A 24830-nucleotide genomic window follows, 5' to 3' on the forward strand; every position below is an offset into this window, starting at 1 on the left:
TCCTGTACCTAACCTGTTCTCTCCTTACAGCAGCCATGAAGAAAAACCAGTCATCTATAGTCAAATTTTTTCACAGATTGTATTAGACAGGTAAAATTTTTATAATGTATGCGTCTAGGCAAAAAATTCAAACAAGAGCTTTTTAATGCAGTGCCTGTCCTATCTCTGTCGAAGACAAAAAGTCAAAGAGCAAGTCAATTAATTAATAATATTTGTTTTTGCAGAGCAGTTTCATTTCATGCAGCAGTTCACAAAAAGTTTTTCATCCTCCTCATGTATTGCATAGGCTGTATTTTTTAGGAATATTGCATAGTCTCTCACATTCTGAACAGGACAATGCCACTTCTGTTGACTGCTCAGTATTCTAACGTCCATTTACTACGGTGACATCACCTTAACAGCCAGTTGCTATCAAAAGGCACAAAAACATTGAAGATCTGCCTTGTAGGTACCATAAGGAGAATATTTTTGGAACGAACTGGGGAGGCTGTATCGACCTAGACAGCATGCAATAATCTCCACATGATCAATTTGGCTTAGAGACATCCATTACAAATCAATAAATTCACGTTTTAAGACAGTAATGCATGAAAACACCTGGCTCAAATTGAAACTGAGTGCAACATCACAGGAACTCACCCTTACACACCAGGTAACTACATGGAGGCCACTGTCAAAGAATGGTAAAGGCTTGTGCAGCCAAGTCTCTACCACTTAGAGAATAGATGCCATGGAGGATTTAATCATATTACAATGCACAGAGTGGACTAGCACAATACTGAAATACTGAATGTTACCCAGAAGCAGATTTTGATTTCACAGAGCCATGAAGATATGTAATTTCAAGGAGACTGGCTGTATTTTCACCACTGTGTTGCCACAGAGCTTATTCTTCCATTCCTTGCTCCCCTTGAATTTACCCTTCCTGTCTACCTTTGTTCCTCTATTTACCACCCCTCCCCCTCCCTTCCCACTGCTCTTTCCCTCCTGATCCCTTCCGTCTTACACTTTCACCAGTTGCCCATTCTTCCAATCCCACCACCTCTAAGCTTTTCTCCCCCTCCACCCCTTTACACAGCCTACACTTAGGCTGCCACTCCTGTTGACCATATACAACACTGCTTTTCATTTTGGATAGATCACCGCCTTTTGATATCACACCATAAGTGAATTATTGTCTCTTGTCTTTAAAAAAATTGGAATTTACTGTTTTACTTTTATTTAAAATAGTTTTTTGTACTGCCATTGGGTTAAAGGACTGAAAGCTAACATTAACTGTTTTCTATTATGTGTTTCTGTGCATCACAGACCAGTCCTCCAGGGGTACATGGTTGCCTTTCCCTTATTTTACATATTTGCAGGAACTTCTATTATTGTTATACATAGGAGATACAATAATTTTGTCTTCCTTTGTAATATGGACATGAATTTCATTATATAAACTTAACTAGCTATCTTAAAAACAAAGATGATGTGACTTACCAAATGAAAGTGCTGGCAGGTCGACAGACACACAAACGAACACAAACATACACACAAAATTCAAGCTTTCGCAACAAACTGTTGCCTCATTGGTCTTTAAATATGTCTGCTTGTGTCTGCATATGTGTGGATGGATATGTGTGTGTGTGTGTGTGTGTGTGTGTGTGTGTGTGTGTGTGTATACCCGTCCTTTTTTCCCCCTAAGGTAAGTCTTTCCGCTCCCGGGACTGGAATGACTCCTTACCCTCTCCCTTAAAACCCACATCCTTTCGTCTTTCCCTCTCCTTCCCTCTTTCCTGATGAGGCAACAGTTTGTTGCGAAAGCTTGAATTTTGTGTGTATGTTTGTGTTCGTTTGTGTGTCTGTCGACCTGCCAGCATTTTCATTTGGTAAGTAACATCATCTTTGTTTTTAGGTATATTTTCCTTCGTGGAATGTTTCCTTCTATTATAACCATAACTAGTTATCTTCCTGGAAATGCAAAAAGCCATTTACACCACACCACGCATCCCTTAGTTGCTAGAATGCAATGCACTGTTCAAGAAAATATTGCATCTATTTATTTCCCCAATGGTGGTAATCTCTCATATCTAGGGGGAGGAACCACTGGATGATGCGTTTGGATAGCACAGCTGAAAATGTCAGTGATGATGATGATTTGAGACAGGGCAAAAGGAATGCTCAGATAGCCTAATCATTAAGGAGACTACTTGCAAAAGGCAGGAAGTCAGGGTTTGAGTGTTGACTGCTACAAATTCCCACTTGTTAACAGCATATTCATTACAATACAGGCTCCATATTTCTGAACTGTTTTTAGTGATGTAATTTCATGTCACTGGGTCTTCAGTGATTTTCCCCCCACTGATGGCATTTCATTTCACAATGTTTAATTTAACTGAATACTGAAACCATTCTGCCATGTGAATATTGTTTCTACAACTGGAAGCCATGTCATGTACCTCCATCTCTAACGTATAGCTTTGATATGGGATTACTTTAGTAAGCAAGTTAGGTAATCATACGTATTCATATAAACATATCCATCCTAATGCACACTACAAGTTAGAAGTAAAAATGGTTTAACATCCCATCAATGACAAGGTCAGTAGAGTTGGAGCATAATGATGGGGGAAGGCAACTATCTGGTTGGCCAGGTAAAGATCTGAATCACCATCCTCCCAGAATAATGCAACGTATACCACAGCACCACCTCATTCAGTATAAATAAATTACATATTTTGCTCCATTATGAAACCACATTTTTCCTTAACAGTGGAATGTTACTTAAAATACAAGGGTCATTCAGAGAGTGATGAAGATTTACTCACATACATGCTCAGATGTTTTGTGGCAGTTAGCCATCTAGTCATTGTTTGGTATGGTGGACCTATCCACACACCAACTCTAACATGCTAAACAAATTCAGTGTCTAAAAAATCCTTTTGACGTGCAAGTAATGATTTGGTTTTTGGAGACACAGGCCTACTGCAAAATGTGACGCATTACAGAATTGATGGAGATCAGGCTACAGTGGCAAGGTTTCACCAGAAATTTGCTCTGATGAGAATAAATGCCTTACACACTGTGAAGCACGTATAGATCTAAATGGCATGGTAGACTCCACTTGAGGCCATTTGTTCCTCCTCTGTTTAGTCCAGACCTCACGTCTTAGAATATTGTTGGTAAATCATTTACAGATGTGTACCTCCAGCATACTGACACAGACCAGATGAATCAGACATTGTCATGGTACAAGGAGATACTAGTAAAACCTATCAAAGTGCATTAAATGTGGCAACGTTCAAGGTGAGCATTGTTAAACGAAGATACAACCATGGTGAAAGTTAGTTTTCCAAATAACTTCCATATAAAAATAGGTTGGTTCCAAAATTAGGAAAGTTGCTACTTAAGCTGTATTATTTGTTCTACATGATGCCCAGTTTCATATACAGTAATTTATTTGCTAATCACATTATGAATGGCTGTGGCAGTCTGGATTCACTGAGGCTGGAAGTTTTGGAGTTACACATAATACCATTGTACACAAACAAACCAAATCAAAAAGTAAAGTTTTTTGTTGTGTACTCATGTTATATGGTTCCAATAAGAATCAGTGTAAGAAGTCTTACTTAAATTACACAATGAAAAAGAAATTCTTTCAGAATAGAGAATTACACTTACAGCCATGTTATACTCTTCAGTAACATGAATGTGGAACACGAAACGACCACCCATCCAGTATCCTTCATCTGGCATTACCGTTAAAGTAAAATCATACAGAATATCTGGATTGTCAAAATGGACCTTGCAAGTGACAGGCAAAGTTTGCTCCATTTCTTGAACCTTTGAGAACACAACAACAATGAGATTATTTAACATGTATACATGAAATATTAAATGCTACAAGTAATAAAAAAAATACATTTGTTATCTTTAGAAACCACAGTGATGAAAAAAGAACCATTACACAAACGAATTCCACAGTGAAAATATGCAAAAGCTGGACGAGTACAGGCAACTCTCCAAGAATTTATCAGCATTTTGCCACTAGTACTCAGAGACATTTCATTCTGACTTTAAGTACTTCTGTACCACCCTTCATTCACCTGCTGACACAGGTGAGTGCCTGTGCTCTTTCATTTGATGTATAGGCATTTAGAACATTTACACAGAATCAGTCAGTACTGCAATGATTGAAAAGCACATAAATGACACCTTGTACATGATAATTTTCACTTTTGCTGTTTCCAGTCGTTGGACCCCATTTAACAGAAAAAGTGGTGTTTGTTGCTGGCAAGAAAAGGAAATATGAGGCATTATCTTCTAAGACACCACTATAAACAAATGTAACACTTTACTTAGGCCTTAGAGTTCGAACATATGGTAGCTTTCATTTGTGTGTTCTATAGCCCACAAATCAGACATGATTACCTGTATCAATTCACAGTTATCACTCAAATAAAAAAATTAGTTTCAAATACCAACATACAGTAAGTTGGGAAAAAAAATGAAGTGAAGTCATGTTTCGTCCAACTAGGGAGCAATTACATAGAAATAGCAGCAACTAAGAAACACTGAACTCAAGAATACATGAGAACAATGTGAAAACAACACGTAGTTAATTGTCATAATGTAGAAAACTGCAGGTTGTAAAGGGTGACTGAAGTACTCTTGTTATGAACACGATAATTGCTCTTTACAAAAGATGCTGGAAATAGCCACTATTGACAGCAATGCAGTGCTGTGCGTGATTTATCAAACTGCAAGACACATGTAGAAGCTACACCTGATGTGTGCCAATAGCAATGCCAATAACAACAAAATTTGGAAATTTGTGGTAAGACCTTATGGGACCAAACTACTTAAGTTATCAGTCCCTAAGCCTAACTTAAACTAACTTACGCTACGGACAACACAGACACCCATGCCCGAGGGAGGATTCAAGCCTCCGACGGGGGGAGCCACAATAACAACATTTTCGAAGTCCTGTTGTACCTTTCTCAGTGTAAGGGGAATTATTCAAGTACACCTCACCAACTTGCTAAAAAAAAAAAAATCACATGGGGAGAGATTAAACAATCTCGGAGGCCATTATATTTTACTGCTTTGCTGATCATCCTCTCCTAAGCAAAAATGTCACGAGCTTGAGCCAATGTTGCAAAATGCAATGTGTGCTTTTGTGCCACATTGCTGAAAACATGATCCACAAATGGATTAAGCAGTTTCCCTATGCGATGCTCAGCATTAACAGTTTGGTGAAGGGACCTTGTTACTGTTCAGAAAACAGGCATTGCACACTGAACATCTATCTAAATTTCCAAAATGAGTTTTCACTTCGCAGCAGAGTGTGCACTGATTTAAAACTTTGTCGTAGATTAAAGCTGTTTGTCAGACTAGGGAATGAAACCAGATCCTTTGCCTTTTGTTGACAAGTGCTGTACTGACTGAGCTATCCAGGCATGACTCAAAACCTGTCCTCACAGCTTTATTTCCTTCAGTACCTCTCTCCCATGTCAATAATTTATAAGTGCTCCAGCACACCTTGCAAGACTAGTACTCCTTGAAGAAAGGATACTGCGGAGAAAAGACTTAACCACAGCTATGGCAATTGTTTCCAGAATGAATTCTAACTCTACATTAGTGTATGCACTGAGAACATCTGTGAAGTTTTGGAAGTAGGAGAGAGGTACTAGAAGAAGTAGCACTCTGAGGACAGTGGGTGAGTCATGCCCAGATAGCTCAATCACTATAACATTCACCCGCAAAAGGCAAAGGTTCCAGGTTCAAACCTTGATCTGCCACACAATTTTGATCTACACATATTATTGTTATGCAACTTACTGGTGAAGATTTTCTGATATTTAATGGCCTGTATTCTGCGAGTTCACACAAATGGACATAATGTACAAGATCTCAAGGAGTAAATGGGAAACTGAGGATCCAAATAATTCATTCAATAGTCCCCATCAGAACTGAACACACGTATCTTGATTCAAACGCTTTGACTCATGACTAATAGAAAATGAGTTAAGATAAAGATGGAGAACTTTCTGATAATGTTCCAACACAAAAATCTTAATTCCAACTTTCACTGCTAAACAGTTCCGTGATTTTGTCGGACTTTTCTGTGAGCTATCATTCACCTGAGTTAATGTTTTCTGGAGTTCGTATCTGTTTTGAAACTTTACAGTTTTTTTGCAGAACCCCTTCACTCTTGTGCAACCATTTCAGCTCATGTTTACCACACACTGTGCCACGAATGACACTCAACAATGGATACTTGCTGTTTTGTGCCCAACTGATCATTAGTCCCACCTGCAGTTCTGACAGAAATACGATTCTGTCACAAATCTGTGGCTGGACACTTCCTGCATGTTCAAGCATTCATGCATGCTAATTTCATATTCAATTGCATCTGTTCCAATTTCTAATCATCTCTTTTCTGTGTAGCTTACACATCATGAAATGTCAAAAACACTTATTGGGCTGGTTGTACTTTTCTCGACTACTAGAGTAAGAAAAGAAGTCCTAAAATACACAAATTTTTAACAGAACCATGGGTTCCTGAACTGTCCTGCACCTTCATAATTTAAGGAGGCCATGGAAGTACGGTGCGAGAACATTCACCTTACAGCACTCAGTATGCACTTTCCCACGTCAGTTGGCTCAATACAAGGTCGCTGCCTGTGCAGCATCACCACTGGCTGTGTAGTATCATCGCTGTCTGTTGTGCTGACACTGCCACCAATGACATCCAAACTGGATATAAGTTCACAGGTTGCTGGGGCCTTGACCATATGTGTATGTAAGTATTGTCATAAGAATGAAGTCCTGTGCAATTAACTAGGCTATTGATATCAGTATCTACTACCTGATCCCACTTTGCAACACCACTGCTCAGCCAGAATGAAATCTCTGATAAAAATAAGCAGAACACCATAACACCCCCAGCCCCCCCTCGTACCATTCACCTTGCTTTTAATTTTCACACTGCTTTCAGGAGATAACATAATCTTGATATAAAAAAGTGTACCATCTCAAGACAGATCTCTCTCTGAATTATAGCTGGTTATTTGTATATAAAATGCTTGTCAATTTAAGAAAGGTCAGAATCACAATCAACGACTAAAAGAAGCTATTATCGAGGAGTAACAGAAATTAATGGTAAGCAATACAAAAATAGGGAATAAAAATTATTGTGCCTAAAGCAATATTATAAAGGCAGTTGAAGTACAAAACAAATCTGTAGAACAAAATAGTTTCAAATTGTTGTTGTTGTTGTGGTCTTCAGTCCAGAGACTGGTTTGATGCAGCTCTCCATGCTACTATATCCTGTGCAAGCTTTTTCTTCTCCCAGTACCTACTGCAACCTACATCCTTCTGAATCTGTTTAGTGTATTCATCTCTGTCTCCCTCTACAACTTTTACCTTCCACGCTGCCCTCCAGTACTAAACTGGTGATCCCTTGAGGCCTCAGAATACGTCCTAACAAGCGATCCCTTCTTCTAGTCACGTTGTGCCACAAATTTCTCTTCTCCCCAATTCTATTCAATACTTCCTCATTAATCATGTGATCTACCCATCTAATCTTCAGCATTCTTCAGTAGCACCACATTTTGAAAGCTTCTATTCTCCTCATGTCCAAACCATTTATCATCCACATTTCACTTCCATACATGGCCACACTCCATACAAATACTTTCAGAAACGACTTCCTGACAAATCTATACTCGATGTTAACACATTTCTTTTCTTCAGAAACAATTTTCTTGCCATTGCCAGTCTACACTTTATATTCTCTCTACTTCGACCATCATTAATTATTTCGCTCCCCAAATAGAAAAACTCATTTACTACTTTAAGCGTCTCATTTCCTAATCTAATACCCTTAGCATCACCCGATTTAATTCGGCTACAGTCCATTATCCTCCATTCAAGACACTGTCCATTCCGTTTAGCTGCTCTTCCAGGTCCTTTGCTGTCTCCGACAGAATTACAATGTCATCGGTGAACCTTTCTTCTCCGTGAATTTTAATTCCTACTCCAAATTTTTCTTTTGTTTCCTTTACGGCTTGGTCAATATACAGATTGAATAACATTGAGGATAGGCTACAAACCTGTCTCACTCCTTTCCCAACCACTGCTTCCCTTTCCTGCCCCTATACTCTTGTAACCGTCATCTGGTCTCTCTACAAATTGTAAATAGCCTTTTGCTCCCTGTATTTTACCCCTGCCACCTTCAGAATTTGAAAGAGAGTATTCCAGTCAACATAGTCAAAAGCTTTCTCTAAGTCTATAAATGCTAGAAAATTCAAATTAGGAACCAAATAAATGAAATATCAAAACACATTATGGAAATGAAAATTGTTGAGAAAAGAGGGAGAATGTTATCAAAACTGCATTATATCGGTTTTGTCCAGAGAAATTAAAGACAAAGGAGCCTGCACTGGAACACAATGTTAAGTGATAAATGGTACTTTTACCAGAAAAAATGGATTAGACATCAACCTCAGCAAGTCTAAACTCATGTTAATTGAATGAGAAGAACAGATCCACCTCACAGGTCGATTAAAGGAACTGGAAGTCGTGCTTTCCTTCATCTATCTTGGGTCAACCATCTGTAGTACAGGGAGTTGTGAAGATGAGATAAGAAGGTGGATCACGCTAGGGTGAGTCGCTATGATGAAGCTCACCACCAAGAACTGGCATAGCAGAGCAATAACAAATAGCACAAAGATCCGGCTACTTGAAACACTCGTGTTTTCTGTCTTCTTTTATGATTGCGAAACATGGACACTCAAGGTCAGAGACAAACAGTGCATTGATGGATGCGTTTGAGTTTCGGTGCTGGCGTAGGATGCTACGCATAAAATGGATGGAAAGAGGAAAAAGTGTGTCCATTATTGTACAACTCTACCTCCAAACGCCTTTCTTTTCGAGTCACTGAAAAAATTCTCCAGTTTTTTGGCCATATTGTGAGAAGAGATGGAAAAAATCTAGAGAAAATAATCTTGCAAGGAAAGATCGAGGGCATGAGACCAAGAGGAAGAGCAGTGAGCAGATGGATGGATCAAAACAAGAAGATCTCCAGTCTACCTCTTTAGCGAGCACTAAGAGAATCTGGCAACCATCCAGGGTGGAGACACTTGGTTCATTGGGTCATGGCCCTCAGCAATGAGTGCAGCGACTTATGATGATAACCAGAAAAAATAATTCTGAATCTACCTATCAACAGCTGAAAAATGGAAATTACTTTGCAAAGTGTGTTGAAGACTGTTGTCTTCTAATACTGAACTACGTAGACTGACTTTGTGGGTGTAAGATGCTAAAGTCATTTTATTGTAAACCTCGAGTTTCATGTCTAATATTGGCAAATATGTATATATTTGTTGTTTGGTAGGGATTTGACACCCATGAAGGGAAAGACTAAGGTAGGAACAACTTTAGACACAGAAAGTAGCAACCGTCAAAATGGATGTGTCACTGTTGCTTAGTAAATTTTGTATAAAGCATTTGGAAGGAAAAATGGGGGCAAATAATGTCTTCAAGCTGATTAAAAAAACAAACAAGGGAGATACATTACAACTATTGAGGTTACAGAGGACTAAAAACAGGACATGCAATTTTAGTTTACCCTTGGTCGATCTCATGACTCCACATCTGGTTGTGTTCTTCACCAACAAAAACAGGACTGTTTCCAAAATACAATATATTGTCACCATATTCTGCACTTTAAAAATATGTCCATTCCGATTAGCAATAAAGTGATTTCTCAGTCATAAAAGCTGAAGCAAAAACTAACATACCCTGAATAAAGAGTACCTAGCTATTTTGTTCTGTTCCTTTAACCTGCAAACAAACATATTTTTTCTCCTTCCCATTCCTTCAGAAAATCATCATCATCATCATCATCATCATCATCATCATCATCATCATCATCATCATCATCATCATCATCTTGTGAATGGCAGTTCTTATTTCCACACTTGCTAAAAAACTGGAAGATTTCCACCTTATGCAAGACACACTTGCAGTTTTTTCCCATCCAGACACTACAGACAATACACAAACACACTGAAACAGAAGTCTAAAGAACTCAAAAGACTTAATACAAAAAATAAGAAAACATATGAAATTCTATTTGACATAATTTCCATGTACACAAACATTCCAAAGGAAGAAACTGTCTACATCATTGGAAGAAATCTCCAACTGCAAGGAAACGTACCCACAACAAACATACAAGAAATGTCACCCACACTGATGCTCATCGCAAGGCAAAACTACTTCACATTCAACAACAAAATTTACTCTCAACAAGAGGGACTACCGATGGCAGGAGTGGGCAACTATTGTGGCTTGGGGGCCACTTTGTGGAAGCAGAATTTGGCAGAGGGCCACACCTGTTAAAAATATTGAATTCCTTACTAAACTTTGCATTTCAGAAAGGATTTGTGTGTGTGTGTGTGTGTGTGTGTGTGTGTGTGTGTGTGTGTGTGAAATCTTATGGGACTTAACTGCTAAGGTCATCAGTCCCTAAGCTTACACACTACTTAACCTAAATTATCCTAAGGACAAACACACACATCCATGCCCGAGGGAGGAGTCGAACCTCTGCTGGGACCAGCCGCAACCATGACTGCAACACCTTAGACCGCTCGGCTCAGAAAGGATTTAAGTGTTATGATAAAAGTCAACAAATGTAAACAAAATTAATTCACGAGTTATACTCAGCTTATTTATAGATATCGTCTATAGCTGCAAGCACATTTTATTTTAAATTCAGCATCCTGTCACCCTTTACTACAATTTTTTTTGACATTCCTTGCTGAGATACTCATCACAGCCTACTATGTCTTCTGTCAAGGAACCTCTATGTTTACTCATGTTGATCTTAAAGCAGAAAAACTTTGCTCACAAATACATGTAGAGCCAAGTACAGGGCACATACTCCTAGAAATCTTCTTCATGGATGGAAATTTTTCAAACAACGGAGATTTACAAAAGTCAAGAAATGTCTCAGCATTAAACATTTCTTTCATGGTACAATATGACTGCATGTCAGTAAGTTCAAGCTGTAACTCCTAGGATGTTATGTCAACATCAGCAGTGATGGGATGAGAGAGCAAATTGGATTTAAATTAAATTTTCTCATAGTCCTGAAATCATCTTGTGAGCTGCCTCTCCAAACTCTGCAGATGACCCTTAATCTTATTAGAAACCCTTCCAGGCATATTCTTTTTTCCTAATAAAGGGAAATAACAAAAATTGCCTTCATCTGCTCACCTTACCAGAAGACCAACTTGTACTTTGAAACATCTTACATGCTCACACATTTCATGTGCAAGCAACTCCTTTCCCTGCAATCTCTAATTCAGTTCATTAAATTAAATTTCTCAGATATATCAGGCTCCAATCAACATCTCATATTTCCACTCCTCACAAAATCATGTGGTATCTCCTTTGTGTTCAGGAATAAGAGGATTTCACTCTGCAGTGCTCAGACTCTCTAAAACTTCGCCAAAGCTCAACTAATTCAGGCTGCTGTTGTAAATTACATCTTCCCTCTGTGTCTCCACATCCTCAAGAAAAGTTCTGAAGTGACAATGGTGCAGTGCCCTTGCTCTGATTGTATGCAACACACAATCAATATAATCTACCTCTTCCACATACTTCAAGTCCATTGCTGCTTTACAGTGGATCTCCTGATGCAAAATGTAATGAAATGACAGTACAGGGTGGGGCAGTGCAAATAAAAGAGGCCCAGATGAGTGGATACCATTTGTGGCAGCATTAATGAAGGAAGAAAAGACCTACAGTTACTTCCAACAGGATGGAGCAACTGTCCATACAGCCAGCCACACCTTGGAGTACATTTACACACGTCTCATGCCTGACAGCTGTTAGCACAAGTCAGTCTGGTCGCAGCCCTAGCAGGTCAACCCAGTCACCTGACCTGTCTGTGTGCAATTACTTTGTGTGGGTAGCTCTCAAGTCTAAAGTGTATCTCAACAACCCTCAGTCTCAAGAGCTGCAGCAGAACATTTCAGATGAGACTGCAGCAATTCCTGTAGTCCAGCTCTGATCACCTTCAGCATCTTGCTGACCAGGGCCCAAAAGTGCCAAGAGATGAATGGTGGTCACTTTCAACATCTGCTATAGTCATGTTAGTACTATAATTCCTTTCCTCTACTGTGTTTCTTTATACCCAGGAACTCTGTTCTCCGGGCCACCAGGGCACTTTTACTTGCCCCATTCTTTATATCACCATCTGCGTCTTGTGCTTGTACCTCGTTTGTTAAAAGCTTGACAATACCTAAAACTGTCCCAGAAAACACCTTGGTCTCATGTGTTGTAATGCTTGCCATGTTGTTCCAGGACAAGCCACTTTTCTCCATACAATTCACAGCATACTCTACCATGTCCCTACTAACAGTTCTATCTGTCATCAATTGTAGGCCAAGTAACTCCTCTGCAATGAGGGACTTTTCATTAATTTCATGGATACAGAGGAGTAATCATGCAGTGTCTTCATTATCTGTATTCCCATCCACTGCCAAAGAAGACCTTCGGAAGGCGTTCGATACAGTTCCGCACTGTCGCCTGATAAACAAAGTAAGAGCCTACGGAATATCAGACCAGCTGTGTGGCTGGATTGAAGAGTTTTTAGCAAACAGAACACAGCATGTTAGCATGTTGTTCTCAATGGAGAGAAGTCTACAAACGTTAAAGTAACCTCTGGCGTGCCACAGGAGAGTGTTTGGGACCATTGCTTTTCACAATATATATAAATGACCTAGCAGATAGTGTCGGAAGTTCCATGCAGCTTTTAGCGGATGATGCTGTAGTAGACAGAGAAGTTGCAGCATTAGAAAATTGTAGCGAAATGCAGGAAGATCTGCAGCGGATAGGCACTTGGTGCAGGGAGTGGCAACTGACCCTTAACATAGACAAATGTAATGTATTGCGAATACATAGAAAGAAGGATCCTTTATTGTACGACTACATGATAGCGGAACAAACACTGGTAGCAGTTACTTCTGTAAAATATCTGTGAGTATGCGTGCGGAACTATTTGAAGTGGAATGATCATATAAAATTAATTGTTGGTAAGGCGGGTACCAGGTTGAGATTCATTGGGAGAGTCCTTAGAAAATGTAGTCCATCAACCAAGGAGGTGGCTTACATAACACTAGTTCGACCTATGCTTCAGTATTGCTCATCAGTGTGGGATCCGTACCAGATTGGGTTGACGGAAGAGATAGAGAAGATCCTAAGAAGAGCGGCGCGTTGCGTCACAGGGTTATTTGGTAACCGTGATAGCGTTACGGAGATATTTAGCAAACTCAAGTGGCAGACTCTGCAAGAGAGGCGCTCTGCATCGCGGTGTAGCTCGCTCGCCAGGTTTCGAGAGGGTGCGTTTCTGGATGAGGTATCGAATATATTGCTTCCCCCTACTTATACCTCCCGAGGAGATCACGAATGTAAAATTAGAGATTCGAGCGCGCACGGAGGCTTTCAGACAGTCGTTCTTCTCACGAACCATACGCGACTGGAACAGAAAAGGGAGGTAATGACAGTGGCACCTAAAGTGCCCTCCGCCACACACCGGTGGGTGGCTTGCGGAGTATAAATGTAGATGTAGATGTAGACCAAGCAAAATCTTTGCTGGCATTCTTCAGCTATTCTACGAGTTCGTCACTTAGTCCTTGGGTTGCACTATAGCATTTCTTAACAATGAAGTGCTTTCAAATTTGCTTGTAAGATCACAACACAGTATGTTCACACACTCTAGCACACACTGCTTAATAAACTCACTATGCGCAGAGGGGAAAAAAAGGAGAAGAAGAAAGAAGAAAGAAAGAAAGAAAGAAAGAAAGAAAGAAAGATTACATAGATTAAAGGCTAGCAAGAAACTTGCTTCTGTGGCAGAATTTTGAGATGTGAGCCATATTCGTTATGTTTTGGTTTGTAATATTTTTCAGATTGTACTCATTATATACGGCTATTGTTTCATGATACAATCAACACACTGCTTCAGCAGGTGTAAACAAAGAAATATGTATTTGTCCATTCTTCATTAAACATACAGCATTCCAGAGTGTGCATCGTACTATATGCAGAAACCACACTGACATTTGGCGCCGTGGCTGATCGTAGAGGCTGTAAATGGAAATACCTTTCTGGTCGCTACCATCAGCCACCACACCGAATATCATACTGGTTTGCATGATTAGTATCTACATTACACACGGGTAATGGCATGGTGTCTGTTTCAACAAAATCTCTGTTCAATGCAGATTTTTCTGACTGTCTTGGCAGGCCACACAAAAACCCTTACTGAGCCACATGTGGCCGCAGTTCGCTATTCGCCCACCCCTGACCTATGGGATCCCCAATCAGTGATCTTCAACCTGACCTTTTCATCAGTCAGATAGAAAATCAAATGCGAGACGAAATAGTAAAACGAAAGCAGTACTAAATAAGATGGACACAGATATGTAGACAATATAATTTGCCTAATACATGACTCACAATCTCGTAGAAAATAACTTCATGAAGACCTAGACACCATCCACCCACCAAAACAGTTCATGATTGAAACACAGGTGAAAAACTACTTCTTAGGTCTCACCATACAGAAGAGAAACAACAAACATGAGTTCACAATTTATAGGACACCTATAATCACCAATCTAATCACCCCAAAACCCATGAAGAAGCTAGCTTCAGATATTTATTACACAAAATGTACAAAACACCCATGAACACAAATGATTACACAGCACAACTACACACACACACCTACGCACGTGCACGTGCCCCCCCCCCCCCCCCTCGCCCACACACACACACACACACACACACACACACACACACACACACACACACACACACAAAACCAAAAATGTCAACAGCATTTCAAATCCATACGTCAAAACAAACACTACACAGCCACAACACGTAACTGGCAAAAACTCAGCACTTGGCTAATAAATTTTAGAAATTGCTTGTTTTATGACACAAACAAAAGAAATGATTGTGTTATCTTGACACACACAAAGTAAAAACAAAACAACGTCAAAAACTGCAACACGCTAAATAACATGATACGTAGTGATGATTGGTTGGAAAAGCATAATAAACAGAAAAATCAATAGCTTCAAGGGAGGTACGCAAAAGAATTCGTACATCTACCTTGTTTCCCAACTGGAACCTTCAGATTACCTTAAATAAACAACACAGTGATACATGGCTTAACCTGGTACTGTACACAAACCAAAGTACAACATTTGACAATGGTTGCTTACTTTACAAATTTATAAGTTTTGTACCAAAAGTTTCTTTAAAGTTTAATGTACAACAACAATTTCACGAAAGGAAAATAAACAAATAAACCCACTGAAAATAGCACAATGCAACATTTTTGAGTGAAAACAAAACCACAAAGGTGTCTTGTGTAAGACAGAAATCCTCTCCAGTTATAGCATCACTTGTTTTAATTTCATTGATGAAATACTAATCCTTGTCTTTCCATGTAATCTGACCACCACCACCACCACCACCACCACAGTTCCTCTTCCTCAGAACACTACTTCCCCTCCCCTACTTACCATTGCCCTCTCCTTCCTTCAGAGATTCTCTGCACCAACAATTCTGCAACTACTTACTTTTACAAAATAGTTTATTACTGAATATAAGTATTAGACAACGGACAATGCAATCTTTTGCAGTGATTCCCAGTAATTCGCTTGAAGTCACAGTTTTTTGTGAAGCCAATCTGAAAGTTTTGATAGAATAATGCAAATTTCTGCTTTTCTGAAAACTTACCTTCATATCTTCTCACAGTGCTCTCCATCATGTTGTAAGCACCCACGCATCCCCCCAAACTACTTAGTGGAGACTCCACGATATAACTTCTTGGGAGGTCTGTGGAGTAATGTTTTGTTGGCATGTAGATCTACTTCTGGAGATACAATTCCCACAGGTGGTTCAGTTTGGTTCTGGGAAGAGAAAGCAATACATGGGACCATGTCTGGCTCACAAAGTGAGAGAAGACACCTTAAGAAATCCTTAAATACTTGCTGCTCTGTGGACAAGTGTGTTTTATGGGCAGATCAGGATTCCAGCCATGTCCACTTTTGGTTGTTTCTGAATTTTTTCCAGAAAGCTTAAGAAAGCATATCCACGCATAGTTTAATTACCGTACTAACTTGTGATCTCTAAGTGTTATCAGAGAATAGAATATCCCATCAATTTTTGGGCCTACAGGAAGTAATAATTAATTCCTCTATCAATATTTTAGCTAAAGACCTTTCTGCAGTTGTTAAGAGTGGCAGGTAACAGATTCAGAATGAAAACTCTTGCCCATTTATTCCTTGAGAACCTAAAACACGTGACTCAAAGCTAACATACTGTGAAATTCAAAGTACATGTGCTACATAGAACATAGTTTGTATTAAATAAATATTTTTGTCAGATTGACAGTGCTGTCATGCATAGCCCTCTTTCTCCTCTGACTGCCAGTTAAACTATGAAGAATTTTAGAGAGAATGAGCTGAACACCATACTGGAAGCAAAAGTTTTGGAGATACATTAACAACACATTCATCGGCCCAATGGCAAAATAAATTAATTGGGGTCTGGGCGCTTAACTCAATCCACAGTACTAAGCACACAATGGGAAAAAAAGTACAGATAACTGCTTTTTTTCAGTTACTAATTTCTGTTTACTTCAAGTTCACCAACATATTTATATTTGCCTAAATGCCAAATTTTTTAAGATAAACATATTGCCACATTAAATTATCAAAGGTCTGCAATCCGAAAAACAAAGACAATTACAGATATAGGTAGGTTAACAAGTCATGAGCTTTTCTTCCAAAAGATAATATTCTAACCAAAGACACATTACATGAATGTTGTATTTAAAATCAGCAGCACAATGTTTTCTTTAGTCACACAATTCTGCAACAGTTTATTATCTATACAAGTCACTCAATGAATTATGAAATCTAACTCTCTTGGCCACAGTCTCACCTCTTTGGGATTTTGTGGTCAAGAATGTGGATGCATTTTTATCTTTTATGCATATCTCACTATGCCATAAAGGTTTAGCTGTAACTATGACAATGTTGGGTTGACACTCTCAAGTGAACACTGACCCTGAATTTCACAGTATGTCAGTTTTGAATCACATGTATACACATCTTAAGGAATAAATGGGCACAGATTTCTACACAGAAATTAGTCATCCACCCCACTTTATAATATTGTTGCAAGTATGCAATGACTAGGTCACATGCCCGAAAATAGACTGAACATTGTGTTACGTCTTTCACACGAGACTTTGTCCAGATGTGAAAAAAGAAAAGGATATAATTCCTTTGCCCATACTACTTATTCTCTTCATGTTTTGTCAGACAAATATCATAGAAAATCAAGAGGTACAATTGCTGTTTCACGCTACACCATTTGTTTTGTAGATTACAGAATACGATACCCAACAACTGTAAGTGTTCCTGACATGAACACTCATTTAAGATTCCAAAAGTCACCTGATTCAGATGGATACACTGGTGAATGGTTGTAAGTATACCAGGTGTGCTCTCAAATCACTCTCCACACTTAAAATGTGTTTGTCTTTAATAGATTATGTCCTAGTCACATTCAGTGAAACTGTCACATCCAAGAAAATTTATTTTGTGTCCTAATGGGATGGAATGAGAAAAGATTAATGATTGTGCATAGGTGCACAGCACCGATTCACACACATACCAATACTTGTTGTTGTGGTCTTCAGTCCTGAGACTGGTTTGATGCAGCTCTCCATGCTACTCTATCCTGTGCAAGCTTCTTCATCTCCCAGTACCTACTGCAACCTACATCCTTCTGAATCTGCTTAGTGTATTGATCTCTTGGTCTCCCTCTACGATTTTTACCCTCCACGCTGCCTTCCAATGCTAAATTTGTGATCCCTCGATGCCTCAGAACATGTCCTACCAACCGATCCCTTCTTCTAGTCAAGTTGTGCCACAAACTTCTATTCTCCCCAATCCTATTCAATACCTCCTGATTAGTTACGTGATCTACCCACCTTATCTTCAGCATTCTTCTGTAGCACCACATTTCGAAAGCTTCTATTCTCTTCTTGTCCAAACTAGTTATCGTCCATGTCTCACTTCCATACATGGCTACATTCCATACAAATACTTTCAGAAACGACTTCCTGACACCTAAATCTATATTCGATGTTAACAAATTTCTCTTCTTGAGAAACACTTTCCTTCCCATTGCCAGTCTACATTTTACATCCTCTCTACTTCGACCATCATCGGTTATTTTACTCCCTAAATAGCAAAACTCCTTTACTACTTTAAGTGTCTCATTTCCTAATCTAATTCCCTCAGCATCACCCGACTTAATTTGACTACATTCCATTATCCTCGTTTTGCTTTTGTTGATGTTCATCTTATATCCTCTTTTCAAGGCACTGTCCATTCCGTTCAACTGCTCTTCCAAGTCCTTTGCTGTCTCTGACAGAATTACAATGTCATCAGCGAACCTCAAAGTTTTTACTACTTCTCCATGAATTTTAATACCTACTCCGAATTTTTCTTTTGTTTCCTTTACTGCTTGCTCAATATACAGATTGAATAACATCGGGGAGAGGCTACAACCCTGTCTCACTCCCTTTCCAACCACTGCTTCCCTTTCATGTCCCTCGACTCTTATAACTGCCATCTGGTTTCTGTACAAATTGTAAATAGCCTTTCGCTCCCTGTATTTTACCCCTGCCACCTTCAGAATTTGAAAGAGAGTATTCCAGTCAACATTGTCAAAAGCTTTCTCTAAGTCTACAAATGCTAGAAACGTAGGTTTGCCTTTTCTTAATCTTGCTTCCAAGATAAGTCGTAAGGTCAGTATTGCCTCACGTGTTCCAACATTTCTACGGAATCCAAACTGATCTTCCCCGAGGTCGGCTTCTACCAGTTTTTCCATTCGTCTGTAAAGAATTCGCGTTAGTATTTTGCAGCTGTGACTTATTAAACTGATAGTTCGGTAACTTTCACATCTGTCAACACCTGCTTTCTGTGGGATTGGAATTATTATATTCTTCTTGAAGTCTGAGGGTATTTCGCCTGTCTCATACATCGTGCTCACCAGATGGTAGAGTTTTGTCATGACTGGCTCTCCCGAGGCCATCAGTAGTTCTAATGGAATGTTGTCTACTCCCGGGGCCTTGTTTTGACTCAGGTCTTTCAGTGCTCTGTCAAACTCTTCACGCAGTATCTTATCTCCCATTTCATCTTCATCTACATCCTCTTCCATTTCCATAATATTGTCCTCAAGTACATTGCCCTTGTATAAACCCTCTATATACTCCTTCCACCTTTCTGCTTTCCCTTCTTTGCTTAGAACTGGGTTGCCATCTGAGCTCTTGATATTCATACAAGTGGTTCTCTTCTCTCCAAAGGTCTCTTTAATTTTCCTGTAGGCAGTATCTATCTTACCCCTAGTGAGACAAGCCTCTACATCCTTACATTTGTCCTCTAGCCATCCCTGTTTAGCCATTTTGCACTTCCTGTCGATTTCATTTTTGAGACGTTTGTATTCCTTTTTTCCTGCTTCATTTACTGCATTTTTATATTTTCTCCTTTCATCAGTTAAATTCAATATTTCTTCTGTTACCCAAGGATTTCTATTAGCCCGCGTCTTTTTACCTACTTGATCGTCTGCTGCCTTCACCACTTCATCCCTCAGAGCTACCCATTCTTCTTCTACTGTATTTCTTTCCCCCATTCCTGTCAATTGTTCCCTAATGCTCTCCCTGAAACTCTCTACAACCTCTGGTTCTTTCAGTTTATCCAGGTCCCATCTCCTTAAATTCCCACCTTTTTGCAGTTTCTTCAGTTTCAATCTGTAGTTCATAACCAATAGATTGTGGTCAGAATCTACATCTGCCCCAGGTAATGTCTTACAATTTAAAACCTGGTTCCTAAATCTCTGTCTTACCATTATATAATCTATCTGAAACCTGTCAGTATCTCCAGGCTTCTTCCATGAATACAGCCTCCTTTCATGATTCTTGAACCAAGTGTTAGCTATGATTTAGTTATGCTCTGTGCAAAATTCTACAAGGCGGCTTCCTCTTTCATTCCTTCCCCCCAATCCATATTCACCTACTATGTTTCCTTCTCTCCCTTTTCCTACTGACGAATTCCAGTCACCCATGACTATTAAATTTTCGTCTCCCTTCACTACCTGAATAATTTCTTTTATCTCGTCATACATTTCATCTATTTCTTCATCATCTGCAGAGCTAGTTGGCATATAAACTTGTACTACTGTAGTAGGCATGGGCTTTGTGTCTATCTTGGCCACAATAATGCGTTCACTATGCTGTTTGTAGTAGCTAACTCGCACTCCTATTTTTTTTATTCATTATTAAACCTACTCCTGCATTACCCCTATTTGATTTTGTATTTATAACCCTGTAATCACCTGAGCAAAAGTCTTGTTCCTCCTGCCACCGAACTTCACTAATTCCCACTATATCTAACTTTAACCTATCCATCTCCCTTTTTAAATTTTCTAACCTACCTGCCCGATTAAGGGATCTGACGTTCCAAGCTCCGATCCTTAGAACGCCAGTTTTCTTTCTCCTGATAACGACGTCCTCCTGAGTAGTCCCCGCCCGGAGATCCGAATGGGGGACTATTTTACCTCCGGAATATTTTACCCAAGAGGACGCCATCATCATTTAATCATACAGTAGAGCTGCATGTCCTCGGGAAAAATTACGGCTGTAGTTTCTCCTTGCTTTCAGCCGTTCGCAGTACCAGCACAGCAAGGCCGTTTTGGTTAATGTTACAAGGCCAGATCAGTCAATCATCCAGACTGTTGCCCCTGCAACTACTGAAAAGGCTGCTGCCCCTCTTCAGGAACCACATGTTTGTCTGGCCTCTCAACAGATACCTCTCCGTTGTGGTTGCACCTACGGTACGGCCATCTGTATCGCTGAGGCACGCAAGCCTCCCCACCAATGGCAAGGTCCATGGTTCATGGTCCATGGTCCATGGTTCATTACAAAATCACTGCACACAAACCCTCACATCTCAATTCTACCAAATGCTATGCTGACCACAAAACTGGAACTCCCGTAATTGCTTCTAATAGTTATGCAATGGTAAATTTTACAAATAGAGTTTATACTTTATAGTGCTATAGACATTCTTTCTTAGAAGTGTCCCAGTGGACCAGTACCCGACCAGTCTCAAAAGGCTCAGGGTGAAAAGAGTGTGTAAGATAAAAGACGGGGACATAAGTTTCGACAATATAAGTTTTGTGAAATCTTATATATCCCACGTATAATCAACTGATAATTAAAGTGACGAAGTCCTGAAAGCATTTGGGAAAAAATGTGGCTAACATTGACTTTAAAATGAAATAATGAATTATGAATGAAACCTAAGACAATTGATGAAGCGGTTGTCAAGACAGCTAGCACAATGTACGCAAGGTACATAACTGGGTAATCGCGGCAATTAAAGAATTGGGGAAAAGTTGAGTTTGTTCTTTTTTTGTTTAAGTGTATTCATGAGAGAGAACTGTTAAAATGTCTGCTGAGCAGGATCTGAAGTACTGCAGGTTGACATTGCAACATGACTTGATGTCTCTGCTACTTGCCTCTCAATCTTCATGACAGGCAAGACACTAACATTAACGAGTATTCAACACAACAGTGGCACATTGTGTAGCCTGTTCGACCAGCTTGTCAACACGTTCATTACCCGGGATGCCAACATGACCCGGGGTCCATATAAAAACCATGAGTGGCCGCAACAGGCAAGAGTATGGATGGACACCTGCATCACCATCATCACACGAGAGCAAGGAAAACACTGGTCAATAGGTCATAAACCACTCAGGGAGTCACTACAGATAACAAAGGACTCACTTGAGCAGGAGCGGATATACTCAAGGGCACGAGAGATGGCGACCAGCTCGGCAGTGAAAACACCGCAGCCAGTCAGCAATAAGCGTTTTTCAGAATGATCCCCAAGAGTAAGAGCATAACTAACTCTAACAGCAACCATCAAACCGTCGGTATAGACCCCATCAGAGCCATGAAATGCGGCAAGGATGGAAAGAAAGTTGCGGAGGACCTCAGGAGGGACTTCTTTGGGCCCTGCACCAAATCCAGCTGAAGGCATGGGTGGGGCACACAACATGGGGGTATACATATATGGGCCCAGAAACGAGGTGAGAAAAGGAAAAACTCAAGCCCAGAGAAAAGAGCCCAGACGCAAACCAAGATCATACACCCTGACCGGGACCGCCACTCTGGAAGATGAATGATCGAATTGGGCAACAGGAAACAGTAATCTGGATGCCCGGGCAAGCTTCAAACATGTGCAGCATAAGCGGCCAGTAGTCGTTGGATCCGGAATGGTGGGACGCCAGCCTCCACAAGTACAGGGAGTTTCAAAAATGACCGGTATATTTGAAACGGCAATAAAAACTAAACGAGCAGAGATAGAAATACACCGTTTGTGGCAATATGCTTGGGACAACAGTACATTTTCAGGCAGACAAACTTTCGAAATTACAGTAGTTACAATTTTCAACAACAGATGGCGCTGCGGTCTGGGGAAACTCTATAGTACGATATTTTCCACATATCCACCATGCGTAGCAATAATATGGCGTAGTCTCTGAATGAAATTACCCGAAGCCTTTGACAACGTGTCTGGCGGAATGGCTTCACATGCAGATGAGATGTACTGCTTCAGCTGTTCAATTGTTTCTGGATTCTGGCGGTACACCTGGTCTTTCAAGTGTCCCCACAGAAAGAAGTCACAGGGGTTCATGTCTGGCGAATAGGGAGGCCAATCCACGCCGTCTCCTGTATGTTTCGGATAGCCCAAAGCAATCACACGATCATCGAAATATTCATTCAGGAAATTAAAGACGTCGGCCGTGCGATGTGGCAGGGCACCATCTTGCATAAACCACGAGGTGTTCGCAGTGTCGTCTAAGGCAGTTTGTACCGCCACAAATTCACGAAGAATGTCCAGATAGCGTGATGCAGTAATCGTTTCGGATCTGAAAAATGGGCCAATGATTCCTTTGGAAGAAATTGCGGCCCAGACCAGTACTTTTTGAGGATGCAGGGACGATGGGACTGCAACATGGGGCTTTTCGGTTCCCCATATGCACCAGTTCTGTTTATTGACGAAGCCGTCCAGGTAAAAATAAGCTTCGTCAGTAAACCAAATGCTGCCCACATGCATATCGGCGTCATCAATCCTGTGCACTATATCGTTAGCGAATGTGTCTCGTGCAGCAATGGTAGCGGCGCTGAGGGGTTGCCGCGTTTGAATTTTGTATGGATAGAGGTGTAAACACTGGCGCATGAGACGATACGTGGACGTTGGCGTCATTTGGAGCGCAGCTGCAACGCGGCGAATGGAAACCCGAGGCTGCTGTTGGATCACCTGCTGCACTAGCTGCGCGTTGCCCTCTGTGGTTGCCGTACGCGGTCGCCCTACCTTTCCAGCACGTTCATCCGTCACGTTCCCAGTCCGTTGAAATTTTTCAAACAGATCCTTTATTGTATCGCTTTTCGGTCCTTTGGTTACATTAAACCTCCGTTGAAAACTTCGTCTTGTTGCAACAACACTGTGTTCTAGGCGGTGGAATTCCAACACCAGAAAAATCCTCTGTTCTAAGGAATAAACCATGTTGTCTACAGCACACTTGCACGTTGTGAACAGCACACGCTTACAGCAGAAAGACAACGTAGAGAATGGCGCACCCACAGACTGCGTTGTCTTCTATATCTTTCACATCACTTGCAGCGCCATCTGTTGTTGAAAATTGTAACTACTGTAATTTCGAAAGTTTGTCCGCCTGAAAATGTACTGTTGTCCCAAGCATATTGCAACAAACGGTGTATTTCTATCGCTGCTCTTTTAGTTTTTATTGCCGTTTCAAATATACCGGTCATTTTTGAAACACCCTGTAGGAGGCTTGTTACAGAGTTGTGCGGAAAGCTCCAGTTGCGAGTCGGATCTCGCAGTGAAGTATGGGGTCAAGCAACTGCAACATGGAAGGCGATGCCAAACCATAAGTCAAGCTCCTGTGATCAAGACGGGACTGAATCAAGGCCTGATACAGTCATAGGAGGGTAGACCGATTGGCACCCCAGCAGCGAAGAGGGTTAAGATGCCACCAGCACATTTGTTTAAGCTGCTGAATAGGAGGGAGCCACGTCAACCAGGCATCAAAAAGCAAGCCCAAAAACCGATGTGTCTCCACCACGGCAAGAGGTTCGGTGTCAAGACAAAGCTGTGGCTCAGAGTGAACAGCAAAGCCAGCAGAAATGCATGATGCAGGTCTTGGCAGCTGAGAACTGAAAGCCATGTGTGACAACCCAAGACTGCGCCCTGCAGATAGCACCCTGTAGCCGCCGTTCAACAACCACAATGCCAGTGGAGAGCATAATGCTCTGCTAAGGCAAAAGTCATCAGCATACAAAGAAGCCAGACATTCCCACAGCTGCAGCTAGCCCATTGATAGCAAATAAAAAGAGACAGACACTCAAGACAGAGCCTTGCGGGACCCCATTCTCCTGGACTCGGGAGGAACTATGGGAGGAACCAACTTGCGCACAGAAGGAATGAAGCGACAGAAAATTCTGAATAAAAAGTGGGAGTGGGCCCCTAAGATGCCACCCATGAAGTGTGGTGAGGATGTGATGTTGCCACATAGTTTCGTACGCCTTCTGCATGTCAAAAAAGACGGCAACCAGATGCTGTGCAGATGGGAGAATCCAAGCAGAC

At 40.6% G+C, this 24830-nt stretch overlaps 1 protein-coding gene across 4 annotated transcripts in view; it reads right to left on the reverse strand.

The window, feature by feature from the left end:
* Positions 1-24830, reverse strand: part of LOC126187351 (NEDD8-conjugating enzyme UBE2F-like) — a 69080-nt gene that overhangs the window by 36836 nt on the left and 7414 nt on the right. For 3 of the 4 annotated variants that reach the window (XM_049928376.1, XM_049928377.1, XM_049928375.1), the window contains one exon: positions 3664-3825. In XM_049928376.1, the coding sequence (XP_049784333.1) occupies positions 3664-3825 (162 nt within the window). Of the gene's footprint in view, positions 1-3663; positions 3826-15813; positions 15987-24830 lie in introns of all 4 variants that reach the window. The other variant, XM_049928378.1, reaches the window with a different exon arrangement.

This window comes from Schistocerca cancellata, chromosome 5, assembly GCF_023864275.1.
Source record: "Schistocerca cancellata isolate TAMUIC-IGC-003103 chromosome 5, iqSchCanc2.1, whole genome shotgun sequence".
Classification (NCBI taxonomy): Eukaryota; Metazoa; Arthropoda; class Insecta; order Orthoptera; family Acrididae; genus Schistocerca; species Schistocerca cancellata.